The following is a 14,194-nucleotide window of genomic DNA, read 5'->3' on the forward strand; positions in this document are numbered from 1 at the left end:
TTAAAAAAATAATATTAATACCATCTACGCAAATACTAAACCCTAACTTGGATCACTTCCTTGGTATCCCCACACTGCCCACACCACAAACGCTAAATATTTTCAATGGTTAGAGAGATCGAGTGAGCTTAAACAAGCTCAGTGAATATCAAAATAACCACAAAGTATACAGAACATCAAAGGTTAAACAAGAGCATACTACAATATGTTCACAACCATATTCTAATCATGTCACGATAACATATTCACACTTCATTAAACCATAAAACTAGCATATACTCTCACGTACGACTACATTCAACTCATATTCAAATAACTGATTTTACAATAATTCATTAAGACTAAAATGTATACATTCTTTTATAACTCACAAGTCTAGCTTATATATTCACATGCATTCACATGTTAAATGGTAACGACCTAAACTACAATTACATACACAATTTACCATGAGAACATACTAACATTTTCATGAAACTTAAATAAACTCATTTAGCATATTATTCATATGTTTATGCATTCGTCTCACATCGTATTATCATAATATATAAGATGACATTTAAACTATAATTTGAAATTTGAGCTATGAAACATAAAGGCGGGCTCTACCACCACACATCGGATACACGGATCTCCAACACACCAAATGACTTATTGAGTCGAACATATCCCAAAAATGAAGCAGAAAGCTAACACTTTGTAACACACCAAACAAGTCCCGTTGAATGGAGCTTAGCTCACATTCCCTTATCTCTCTAACTTGTCCCAGGGCCTCAATGCCCAAAAACATAATACATATAGGTGTGTACTCACAATCTTAGGACATGCCAACTATATCCAACGGTTTCAAGAGATCACAAGGTCAAAATATCAATAATTACACATTTTTAATTTCTAATTTAATGTACATCATCTCTGTTCATATTCACCAATTTACATCACAACTTTTACACAATGCATTCTTATCGGATTCACATTTACTTGCACTTTAAGTGCCACAATAATGCTCATTGAGCCATCACATATCCTACCACATATGTGTGCATTACAATTAGTACATCATACATCGCATACAAGTACTATCACATATTACTTGTCATAATAATATCATATTCCATAATTCAACACATATATACTTACCGAAATTATGCTCGCTTTCGCTACATATTTGCATTATTAGCATATCATTATTACTGTCATCTGACATGTATATCATGCCCACAACACAACACAATTCACAATAGTCATCACACATGTCTCATATCACAATATCGTACCATAATAATTAATCCACAATTATTCACATAATCACAAAATTTTCCAAAATAAGGCAAGGGGAATAAAAAGTTTACACTCAAAATTTAGGATAGGGGTTTAGGCTATTCCTAAGTTCCCAATTAACACTAATAATTGTGTCTACAAGTAAAAATTCCGAACACTCACCGATCACGCTTTCACCTAATTACCGAAAGCTTGAACTAGCTTTTCCTTACCTTCCGCCTTGCAAGTAGAAGGCTCCAATTATTCCGATACTTCACGCATAATAACCAAACAATATACACACTCAACAATTAGCCAAAGACTCACTACAAATAATTAAAACACCAGATTCAACTAAATTCTCTTGTAATCAAAACCTTCGACACAACAAACTTGAATTTTAATTATCTCGGTCTATACTTAATATTTTTACCTAAAACTGATTCTGATCATCTAATTATTCACCTATGACTGATTCTGAACCTTTAAACTACTCAAAATACCCAATTCCTGGTATCGAAATTTTCAACATGTTCATGGCAATTTTCATGAAAATTTATTAAAACTTTGGAAATCTTTAGCAAAACTTTAAAGTAAGTTTAGAAACCTTCTAATCAAGTTAAAACTAATTGAAAACCTCTTTAAATCTACATTTTTACCCAAATTCTCGAAATCCACCATTAACGACCTAATTTTCGGCTTTTATTTAAAACATGCGATTTAATAGTTAAAAACTCAATTTAAAGGATCAAATAACATCAAAACCTATTAAGGAATCAAATCTTTACCTTAGTTGACAAAAAATTGAACGTTTAATCGAAAACTCGAAAAACCCAAAAATTCAATGGAGAAATCTATGGTGTTCTTAGATGTTTTTCTTGAAATACTATGGAGATTTATGGCTTGGTGAATGATAGAAATTTAAGGAATTAAGTTTGGGGATCAAAATTGAATGAGAGGAGCTTTGGAATGCAATGGATGACAAAAGAAAAATATGGAGAAAAGACTAACATGGGTTTTATAAAGATGAAAGGGGAAAATAGGGTGAAAATTAAATTTTGGTTTAATTGTCTTTTAAAACTCATAATTTAGACCCTTTTACAAATTAGTCCTTATTTCAAATTTGAAAGTCTTTTGAAAATTATTTTCAAAAATTATTTTAATTTCAAAATTTTCATAGACAAACATTTTTAATACCATGCTAACGAAATTCCCGAGCTCACTAGAGTTAAAATCCCTATTTTACCCTCAAAACTTCTAGGCCCAATTTTGGGGTGTGATAGAATCATTTTCAAAAATGTGCATACACTATCTTATATAGAAGTGTAAAATTAGTGAACTGCTCCAAAGTGTCACTTTCACTAACACCGAAATGCAAAATCACTGAATTGCATTAAAGTGCCACTATCACTAGCACGCATGAAAATTTCCTAATGACATGTCATCTATATCCTACTTGTTCACATCTTGTCTATATGGACATTTATACTTTAAATTCATTACATTTACTCAACCATTAAAGACAATTTAAACTTTACACCTTTTACAATTTAGTCCTTATTAACATTAAAATTCACCATACTCTATAACTCCACTATAATATCACATTTTCTCTATTCGCTATTACATCACACTTCATTCAAACCCTATTTCTCAATATTTTAGTTCACGTCTAACTTTGTACACTTTACAATTTATTTATTTTACTACTATTTCAATATACCAAATCTATTCATTTTGTAATTAAAATCCAATTCATATTTTCATTACTCATTCATCAACTTTTATATATAATATTGACATATTCACATATAAATTAATCATATAACCATTTTAATTTGACTTACACTTAGGTTAAGTTAGGTAAAGTAAAATTCTTGAAGTACTTACAACCAAGTGCTTGGATGAGCTTCTTTCTTCTTCCTTCACTCTTTTGGTACTTCTTTCCCCTTATAAAGACCTTATAAAGACCTTGTTGATCACCTCTCTTCTCTTTCTCTTCATTAACATAGCACACATATGCATGATTTAATATCAAAACAATAATCACGTATCATTTCCATTCATTTTTAATGAAATAAACATGGAATACTTACAGAAACCTCATCATCCTTACCTTGAACTTTTACCCAAATCCTTAACTTCACTTTTTCTCTCCTCCAAAGTGATCACTAGTTAACATTACAAGAAACTAAGCATACTATGAGGTTGCTCTATTGATTTCACTAAGAATCCATTTGAAGAATTTGAAGTTTTTAAGCTTGAGGTGGTTGAAAATGGTAGAAAGGACTAAAATGAAACAAAACAGAAACTGACTAAAAAAGGAGATAGAGGGTGACGTGAAGAATGGTGATGATGGGGAAGTCTCTATATGTTTCTACAAATTAAATCTATTTGATTTAATATTTTAAATTATTAATAATATTTAATTAAAAAAGTCTAAACGTCATCATATACTTCTAGTGACCCACAATTAATTTCAATCTCATCCATAATTCATAACACTCTCTTGGTTAAATTGCACTTCTAATCCTTCCTTTTTTTCCCATCAATCTAATTCAATCATTTGTACTTGAAATTTTCACACTTTTTCCCAACTCTTTTGGCGATTGTGATTTAGTCAGTACCTCGAATTAATTTCTCTTAATTCAAAAGTGTTTTTAATTTCCTACAATATTTAACTATCTTCTCTACTAATACTCATGATTCCTATTTTATTTACTGTCAAAATTCTAATACATGCGAATCTCGAAATAATACTATTATCATTTTAGGGTGTTAGGCATGTTATAGTAAATTTAAACACCATTTTTGGTAATTATATAGTACACGAAAAGCAAAGCTAACTGGATTTCTAAATGTAGTGATAAAAACAACTTGGTCGATTTGTCCTTGATAATTTCCTTGTTTGACTCAATCAACCAAAGTCAAATGACACTCAAGTCAGACTATGTCAATTGAAGAAGTGATGTAAAACTTTAATTAATAGGAATTCCCAACAACAGCATATATGAAGGTTTATTGAAATGGCGAATAATAGTCGGGTAAGTGCTTAAGCCTTCTATCTTTTTTCAAATAAAGTTTTGGTATGGAGCCTAGTTAATAGAAAATATGGTATTGAGAGAGTTTTATTCCGTATTTAATCAAAATCGTTCACAAGCCAAAAGGTATATTGAAATAGCCGACAATCCTTTATTTGGGCAGCAAGATTGAAGTGACAAAGAAAGTACATTGATGTTATCAAAAGTCAATGACAGCCTTAATTTTTTAGAAAACGAAAATTCAACCATTGGGCTACTAACCACCAAAATCGCCCCCTATAAGTCAACAAGCTCACGTAAGAGTAAATTATAAGTTGACAAAGCAGTTGTATTTTTAAGTTCCATCTCGTTTATACCATGTTTGAGTTTACAGAGAAAAGTAGAGTTATAGAAGTAATTGCCATGGTAGCAACAATTCTAGTAACACTTATGATTATTATCATATTATTCATTGGAAGGAGACTTCTGAATAAAGGTATATACCACTTTTAGCTTCTTGGGAAAAAGTTACCTAACTATGCACTGTTGATAACTGCATTTTGATTCAGTAATGAAGGGACAATGTGAAGAGGAAAGATGTCCAGGAATTTTGTCTCGCAATGTTTCGAGGAAATGCCAAAGAGGAGTCCAACTTCAAGAGCTTCAAGTGTTAGATTTTGAGAACCTGGCGGCTGCAACAAACAACTTCGATCCTGCCAATAAGCTTGGCAACGGTGGTTTTGGTGTAGTTTACAAGGTAATGGCTATTACAATGTATTCATCCGTTGACTTTTATAGTTGTTAAGTTAATTCGTCCTTCTGCGAATTTAGGGGCTTGCAGGGCCCGACCCCTTAAAATGTAAAATTATTATTTAAGTCCTTAAAATTTAAAAAAATTAAATTAATAAAGGTAAAATTGTACTTCGGCCCCCCTAAAATTATAAAAATTCAGTTTAATCTTTTAAAAATTATAAAGATATAGACTATAAAAAATTAAAATTTCATTCGTCCCCCCTAAAAATTTATTTTGGCTTCGCCCCTGCTTCTAGGGAAAGCTTCGAGATGGGCAGGAAGTAGCAGTGAAAAGACTTTCAAGAGCATCTAGACAAGGGATAGAAGAATTCACGAACGAGGCGACTGTGATTTCTCAACTTCAACACCGGAATCTCGTGAGGCTTCTCGGAAGCTGCATTGATGGGGAAGAGAAGATGTTAGTATATGAGTACATGCCAAACAAGAGCTTGGATATTTTACTCTTTGGTTAGAGCTTGTTCGCAGCCTTTTCTCTATCATTTTCAATTGTCACATTAATCCCATAATCCATTACGAAATGCATACTAATGTTGTTTTGTTATTATTTTGAGTGAAATTGTGTTAGATTCACAAAATGCAAAACTTCTTGATTGGAGAAAGCGTTTCAACATTATAGAAGGGATCAGTCGAGGTCTTTTATATCTTCACAGGGATTCAAGATTACGAATTGTACATAGAGACTTAAAAGCAAATAATATTTTATTAGATGAAGAACTAAACCCTAAAATTTCAGATTTTGGGTTAGCAAAGATTTTTTTTGACAATGAAAGCCAAGCCACTACTAAAAGGATATTTGGTACATAGTAAGCTATTGTTTCTTAACCAAGTGTAAAAATTTTAAAAAACACCACTCTTCAAGCAAGATTAACCATTTTTGCATTTGATTGATGAAATTCACAGCGGTTATATGGCACCCGAATATGCAATGAGAGGACAATTTTCAGAAAAATCTGATGTGTTTAGCTTTGGGGTATTGACATTAGAGATTATCAGTGGAAGAAGAAACTCAAGTTTTCATGAGGATGAGCATTCATTGAGCCTTTTGGGATACGTAAGTTGCAGTAAAACTTGATTGAATCCCAATAATAATCGAATATGCCTAACAGTTGAATCAATTGATATCAGGCATGGAAACTGTGGAATGAGGACAACATCTTGGCCTTCATAGATCCAGCTATATCAGATTCAAGTTTTGACAGGGAAATCCTGAAATCCATACATGTTGGACTACTATGTGTGCAAAACTTTGCGAAAGATAGGCCAACCATGTCAACGGTGACTTCGATGCTTAGTAGTGAGATAGAAAATCTTCCAGCACCAAAGCAACCTCCATTCATTGATGAGAAAGCAGCCATTGATCACTCTCAGTTACAAAGCCAAAATACTTGGAAGCGTTGATAAGATTTTGTTGATTGTTATAAACCTTTGCTGGTAAATAATTTGTCATTTGAACAGGCAGCTGAGTTAAATTTGAAAGCTAAAGGTCTATTACAATTTCCAGCCGGTAACTTAGGCGGACAGATCAATAGGCTCATTTGACTAACGGCCCATCAGCAAATTCCCATCTTCTATGACAAAATTTTGAGCATTATCAAATATACCACGCTGGCAGGCATCTTCGCTACCTCAAATTCCCGTTTGCGGAACATGTCACGTATAATTATATTCGAACTTTGCGTTTTTTCTCATGTTATAACCATTTTAAGGGGTTTAATATTTTACTAAATTATGGCACTAACACTGATCTTGGTATTCTATGTTTAAGTTCTATGATATGCAATTTTTTTTAAGTTTTATTTTGAGAATAAATTATTTTTATAAATTTTATATAGAACAATAACAAAAATTTCTTACAGTCGTATACTAGTATTTCTTTTTTAAAGAATTGTTTTAATTTTTTCTAATTAAATTTGTATCTAGTTAGTTCACGTAACTAATTTAATAAAATATTTAATAATAGTAAATATAGATAAATATAGTTGTGATACATTAATAATTTATATTATATAAAATTTAAAATTTCCATATATATTCATATTTGTGACTTTTCTTTTTAGCTTTTTTTCTTCAATAATATAGAAAAATTATTTACTAGAATAATATAAAAATTATTTAATTACTAGACTAATATGGATTGTGCATGAAAACCCCAAACAGTTGACAATTTGGGGTGACTAAGATGCAATAATTGTGTCAAAGAGACATGGAATCCTTATAATCCTAAATTAGTAGCCGATATGACAGTTTGAGTTTCCGATGGCTTGTCATGTCAAAATTTTAATTTTTAATTTTTTAAATTATATTTTTAATTTTAAAGAGTTTACTTATTATAATTTTATTTTTTTAAAATATGATTTTAATTTTTTAAATTTATTAATTTTAAAATTTTATGTTTTTATTTCAAATATGAAAATTAATTTTAAAATTTATTAAAATTATTTATGTACTTTTAAACAGTAAAAGCTAAATTGATAAAAGTTGTACAGATAATATCAATTAAATGAGCTTAGACTCCCACATGGTATAAATAGTATTTTAAAACTTGATTTCCATTGCGCATAAATTTTAATCCAAAGAATAATATCTTCCATTTTTTACTAAAGTTATATATATTAGAAGTATTAACTCCAAAGGCAAATAATAATATCTATTTTAGAAAAAATAAATAAATGACCGTGGACTCCCAATGGTGCAGATAACTTGAACTGCATCTACTATGGTTGCATCTCCATTTTCTAACCTCTAATCTCTATTTACAATGGCTGCCCCAACCATTTGAGGATTCATTACTTGCTTTTTAGTTTCAATTTTTAAAAAAACATTTATATGCCATTTTAATCCATTTTAAGCTACTTGATACATTGTTTCATTATTCGGATTTGTATTTTATGCATCATCTGTTGTACATAATTTATAATCTTAAATATGCCAAATGTTTTTATACTCTTTCAAATTTTAAAATTTAGTTACTATACTTTCAATTTTGAGACATTGAATCTTTATATTTTTTATTTCAAAATCTTGATCTCATCATCGTTTTTTTTTTAGTTAAAGTTAATGATGTTAAAGGTAAAGCCCAATGGAGATCTCATGGAGACCTACAAGACTATGTTGGACAAATGGAACAAGTATGTAAGATTAATTCTAATCTTACTATTGAAAACTCATTCCTTAAATTGGAGAATTAAAAACCGGTTCACTACACCAAAACAGGCTTTTAGCGGCGTTTTTTATGCCTTTAGTGGCGTTTTTGAAAGCGCCGCAAAAAATGCCGCTATTATCAACGCCGCTATAGATCAGGACCTTTAGCGGCGCTTTCTCCACAAACGCCGCTATAGATCAAGACCTTTAGCGGCGCTTTTCCCACAAACGCCGCTATAGATCAAGACCTTTAGAGGCGCTTTTTCCATAGACGCAGCTACAGCTCGAGACCTTTAGCGGCGCTTTTTCCATAAACGCCGCTATAGCTTGAGACCTTTAGTGACGCTTTTCCCACAAACGCCGCTTTAGCTCGAGACCTTTAGCGGCGCTTTTCCCACAAACGCCGCTATAGAACAAACCTTTACCGACACTTTTCGCAAAAACGCCACTAAAAACTTAACATTTAAAAAATTATTTTAGTCAAATAATATTTATTTTTATGATAAATATTATATTATGTTTTATTTTTAAATTTAAACTTTAAATATACTTTCAAGGATAAATAAAAATATTATTTAAATTAAATTTTCTATGAAATTTTAACTTTAAAACTAAATATAAAATTAATGAATTTAGTTTTAGAATTTAAAATAATAAGTTAATAACACAATTAAAATTCAAAAGTTAGAACTCAAGTTGTCGTAAATATTAAAATAAAAATAAAAATTTAGAATCAAAACTAAAATAAATAATATATATGAGAAACAAACTAACTAGTTGAATCTGCCTATGACTATACACATTGCAAGGTAATAAATGTGCACCTCATCTTTGAACATCATTCACATAGTGCACCTCATCAAATATAACCTACATTCATATAGTCACAATAGAAAGAAACATTTTAAATATCATGTTCACAAATGAGACAAAAGAACTAACAAGAGCGTTCAGCAGAAAAAGTAATGAAACTACTATGTAAAGTAATGCTACAAAAAGCAACCCCTTCACCCATTCAATATCGCGAATAATATCTGCACCTATATAAAGCATTGACCTTAACAATTCAGTTGTCATGATGAGACAAGAAGCCTCTGGTCTCAAACTAACATCACCTGTGAGAAGGCCAACATCAAACTTCCCACAGAAATCTCTATACATCTGGTTGCTGATTGTTTTAATTGGAGCAGTATACACAGCTCTAGTGCAATGCTGCATAACATGAAAACTTATCAAAAATCTTGAAACTAAACCAAATTCAGCATAGAAATTCAGAAACTTGAAAATAAAAAAGATATGGCCTGAGGTTCTTAATCAATGTGAGCAATTTGTCACATCTCCAGCTAACAAAAAATCAAAAAATCTATAGATTTACAAGCAAAAAACCAAAATAACTAATGTAATTTTGATGCCAAAGCAAATGCATATTCTGCTACAACTGTCTTTCCAGCAGATGTATGTGTCGCCACAAAAACAGATTCCCCCTTTTCCAGATAATATATAGCCTGTAATCATCACCAAAAAAATATCAAAATATTAATGTGAGCAGTTTGTTATAGAAGATAAAGAGATGTTCTTGTAGGCAAAACAGACTGCAAGTCATAAGCTGGGAGGGAAAAGAGAGAGAAACAACCCATACAAAGGTTTTATAAGTGCATGAACTTAATTACGGCAATTATATTATCCACATGTGCTACTAGAAACAAACTTGTAAATTTGTAATTTGATGTGTCCAAGTTCCAACCAAAGTTCCCTATGAAATTATTTAATAATTGAGCGAGCTACCATTAATCAAGTATAAATCAGAGTTCCTAAATCATAAAAATACAGTAACAGCAATCAGAGTTCCTAAATCATACAAATAAGAAAGATTCTGAATTTACAAGGCAACAGGAGAATTTACATATAGAAATTCATCGAGAAACCAAATGAATTTCAGGGATTTTGAGATTAAACCCGAGAGGCAACTTAAGATTAATGAAAAACCACACACTGAAAATTAAAAAAATAAGATTTATTTTAAAACCATGAATAAAAAGAATCAAGCAAAAAAAAATAGAGTCATGGCCTTTTAATAACTAGAATTTGAAAATCCTATTCCAAATTTAAACATCGAAAATCTTCCTTAACAAATGAAATACTGATTTTCTTTAACTAAAATTATTTTAAGATTAAAAGAAAAACCCTAATTCCAATTAAATCCAAACTTTCAGCTATAAAAAACCAGAGAAAAATCACCTCAATATCCAATTCACAAGAAATATTTCTAATCATAATTACATGACCAATACCACTTGCATTCCATCAGATTCACAGAAAAGAAAAGACAGGAAGAATTCAAAAACTCAGCGAAGAAGAAAAGAAAAAGAGAAAAATTAATACCTTTGAAAAATATTTCAAAGTCCACAGACCTCTGTGAAGCAGAAGACGAACACGTCCAGTAGTGAGAACTCCTTGCTTCATTGGCTTTTCACATTCTATAACAATGGTCTGAGTAAGATGAATTAGCAACAAAGTAAAACATATATAACAATGGAATAAGCTAGTTCACCTTAAAAACACCTTGGGTTGTTTGAGAATTGCTTTCTCCGTCTAACATACAATAAAAAGAAAGATCAAAGCAGTTTCAACACATAAAAATAAGACAGATATAAGGCAGAGAAAGAGGATAGCTGTCCAACCATAAACTGTATTGTTGAAATCGAACAGGATCTCATTTCAAATATATATACATATAGAAAAAGGTATACAGGAAATCAGATATAAGCTTTAAAGTAACCTCCAGAAATTAGCAGTAGGTGCATGAAAGACTGACCAATTCAAAACAAAGAATTCACATAATGGTTCAGAAAGTGACTTCAAATTTGATCCTATATTCATCATTTGCTATCTCCAAGGCATTGAGGTCAAAATTGATCCTATATTTCATCATTTGCTATCTCCAAGGCATTGAGGTCATTTCAATCATCACATAAGACTTGTGCTGACTTTCCTCATGTTAAAAGAAAACTTCGAAGTGAAGCTAAGCATACAACATTAGTCATTAAATTAACTTAAATAGGTGAGGTACAAGACTTAAGTTAAATTTCCTACATGTCAAAGGAATTTTTTTAACTGTAGCAAAGTATATAATATTAATCATTAAATTAAGTTCTACCATACATGAGGAACAAATGAGAAGAACATATCTTAATGATAAATAAAATAAATCATGTAGTTATGTAAACAGAAAGATAAAAAAAGCAACTACTGGATCAAGTTCCTTACAATCTCAAATGTTTCTATATTGAAGGCTTTGAACACACTACCACAGGTACCATCTCCAAGCTCCTCCGAAATTTTATACCTAAGTGACAAAAGAGAAAGTAGAAATATATAGTGACAAAGAAATACAAGCTTTAAATGACAACTTGACAAATTTAACCAATATTAAATGCAGTGCAAGAAACAAACATTTCTATTCTTGCAGTTGTAGCAGATGACAATCAACAATTTGTCAATGTAGTTCTAGCAACCTCCAAATAGAGGTGTCTACAGTACTGACATAGGCTTGATCACTAGCTTGCATATATGGTTTACTGCTAGACTGTAGCATGAAATGTATGATACTGACAGGAACAGACTTCTCATCGTAAGAATGATAGAATATCAGCCAGAAAATATCAACATTCTCAACTGCAGCTTCTACAAGCTGCGTCCAACTCTTATCATCTAAAATCAATGAATCTACAAGACCTCCAATAGAACTCTAGTACAAGTCTTAAACTTCCTATGTTGATCCGTTTTCTTTACATTCAAATTAACTGATGCCCCATATATCAAAACCAGGGTTTGTAAACAAACACTGAAAATCAGCACACCTCAGCAAGAATGAATTGCTTTTCATTTATAAATCATGATCTAAAGAAAGGAAACTGACCAACATATTAGACAGAAAGCTATAGAATGGATGTTATAAGGATTACAATACTTTTTTAGAAAAATAATACTATCCAAGGAGATTGTAACACAGTGGTGTATAGACATAGAAACAAACGTTGACTGAGGATCATGGATGAAATTTTAGGTGGTCAGAAACAAAAAAAGCCAGCATTAGTCTTTCCCTCCTTACTTGCTTTTACTAATTATCAAAGTGTTCCGTAACGAATTAAGTCTCTGGATTTCCAACAAGGAGATTTCTGCAAGAATTACATCCGCATATACAAACAGATCTCTTCCTCAGCTGCTCCAGCATCCAATAGAAGACTGACTACTTGGTGCACCGCCTCCTTGTCGATTATGGAAGAATTCACTGCTTACAATTAAAAAAATACTAATAGAATATTAAAAATATAAAGAAAACCCTAGAAAAGCATAAATAAAGAAAATTACAGGATTGGTGATCGAGCTAGTCGAGGAGGAGATCAATAGCCTCATCTTCAGCATCTTGGAAGCGATTGACGAAGGAGAGAATCTCATCAAGACCATCCGTCTTCAAGCTGTATCCTCTTATCTTCAATTTCTTTTGAATCTTCTTACGAGTTTGCAACAATATAGTTTGGGAAAAAATAAAATGGGGAAAAAAGAAGAAGAGATTTCAGGCGGGATTTCTGGGGGTGGGGGGAATCGATTTTGGGAAAAAGGGGGAAAAAAAGAAAATATTTCATTTGAAATTTTGGGATAAAAAAATATAAATACAAAACGACGTCATTTCGCAAAAAATATTCGTGGCGTTTTGAAAAAAACGTCACTATTGCTCGACTTTTAACGACGCTTGGACAAAAAACGCCGCTATTGTATACCTTTTGCGGCATTTTTTTCATAAACGCCGCTAACGCTCAACTTTTTTACAATTTTTATATTAAATTATTGTATCTTTCATATAAATTTTAAATAAATAACTTTTTAAATTTTAAGTAATATTTAAAAGAATTAGATAAAATTATAATTTTTAGTTTTTGTATTTCATTTTTATTTGTTATAATTTGGTCCTATCCAAAATAGATAATTACTTATCCATATCAATCTGTTACTTTATTTATTTATTTATCAATTTTTTATAATCTAATATTTAAATACATCAAATGGTTTATATTAAATATTTTTAAATACAAAAGCATTAATTAATTATATAAAATTTCATCATTTAACAAATATCAAGTAAACCTTAAATCCTAAGCCATTTAATATATATATAAAGTTTATCTATTATCTCTTAAATAATTTAAACTATAATCATAATGTTAATATATTAAAATTAATATTATCTCTTTTGCAATTATAAAAGAAATTATTTAATATATAAATTAAAAAACACTAATTAATCTAAAACCTAAACCCTAAACCCTTAACCCTTAACCCTTAACCCCTATCCCCTAACCCCTAAATTATAAAACATAAATCCTAACCCCTAACTCTTAAACCTTAAACCCCAACCTTTAAACCATAAACCATAATACCTAAACCATCGGAGTAACCTCTTGAAAACAAATGATATCAGGGGAATGAAGTTGAATAAGGTCACCAATAGCTTTCATCCTCTTGTGAAACTCTAAATCTTCCATAAACCGAACATTGTAGCTCAATATCTTCATTGAAGCTTTAATTGATCCTGAATTACTATCTGTTGCTATAAGACAAGCAATGAAGTTATAAAAAGAACACTGGGATTGAAAATCATTATTGTATAACCTTCTTTGTTCGCGTCACCTGTACCAATCTTTTTCTCCTTTTCTACAATTCAATTTTTTCATGAAACAGCTTTGAACATTATGAACCTGCAAACCAATATCCAACCAACTTTTTCTTTGATCTCTGACACCAACTATCAGATCAACTTGGATCTAAGGTATATTCTTCTACTTGACAATGGGTATTGATCCACCATACTAATTATCAAATCATTACTTGGAACTCACTAGCCGGACTTTATAAAGGAAAAAATTTAATATTCTGCTGATTTGCATGAAAACTTTCAAAGA

At 30.9% G+C, this 14,194-nt stretch overlaps 1 protein-coding gene and 1 non-coding gene across 3 annotated transcripts; one reads left to right on the plus strand and one right to left on the minus strand.

Moving 5' to 3' along the window:
• Window positions 1-4,666: 4,666 nt before the first annotated feature.
• LOC105771952 (G-type lectin S-receptor-like serine/threonine-protein kinase SD1-13) lies at window positions 4,667-6,664 on the plus strand. Its single transcript, XM_012593326.2, has 6 exons — window positions 4,667-4,776; window positions 4,850-5,037; window positions 5,330-5,540; window positions 5,659-5,896; window positions 5,994-6,144; window positions 6,219-6,664. Exons 1-6 carry the CDS (start codon window positions 4,704-4,706, stop codon window positions 6,489-6,491), a joined length of 1,134 nt encoding a protein of 377 aa, XP_012448780.2. The 5' UTR covers window positions 4,667-4,703; the 3' UTR covers window positions 6,492-6,664.
• A 2,591-nt stretch (window positions 6,665-9,255) lies between these two features.
• Window positions 9,256-12,850, minus strand: LOC105774774 (uncharacterized). Of its 2 annotated transcripts, none has more exons than XR_008196688.1 (6): window positions 12,606-12,850; window positions 12,346-12,525; window positions 11,502-11,580; window positions 10,786-10,826; window positions 10,617-10,711; window positions 9,256-9,739 (listed from the first exon to the last, which is right to left on the minus strand). It is a non-coding gene; the product is annotated as an uncharacterized LOC105774774 (transcript). The 2 variants fall into 2 exon arrangements; XR_008196689.1 differs by having other exon boundaries at window positions 12,346-12,546.
• Between the last annotated feature and the right edge of the window lie 1,344 nt (window positions 12,851-14,194).

Source organism: Gossypium raimondii, chromosome 6 (genome assembly GCF_025698545.1).
Source record: "Gossypium raimondii isolate GPD5lz chromosome 6, ASM2569854v1, whole genome shotgun sequence".
In the NCBI taxonomy this organism is placed as follows: Eukaryota; Viridiplantae; Streptophyta; class Magnoliopsida; order Malvales; family Malvaceae; genus Gossypium; species Gossypium raimondii.

What these genes read in the sequence shown, in the direction of transcription:
- LOC105771952 (XM_012593326.2), top strand. Translation starts at nt 4,704, where the DNA reads ATGGTAGCAACAATTCTAGTAACACTTATGATTATTATCATATTATTC. An exon ending in GTTTTGGTGTAGTTTACAAG is followed by an intron (nt 5,038 to 5,329) that starts GTAATGGCTATT and finishes CCCTGCTTCTAG; the next exon opens with GGAAAGCTTCGAGATGGGCA. An exon ending in CATTGAGCCTTTTGGGATAC is followed by an intron (nt 6,145 to 6,218) that starts GTAAGTTGCAGT and finishes AATTGATATCAG; the next exon opens with GCATGGAAACTGTGGAATGA.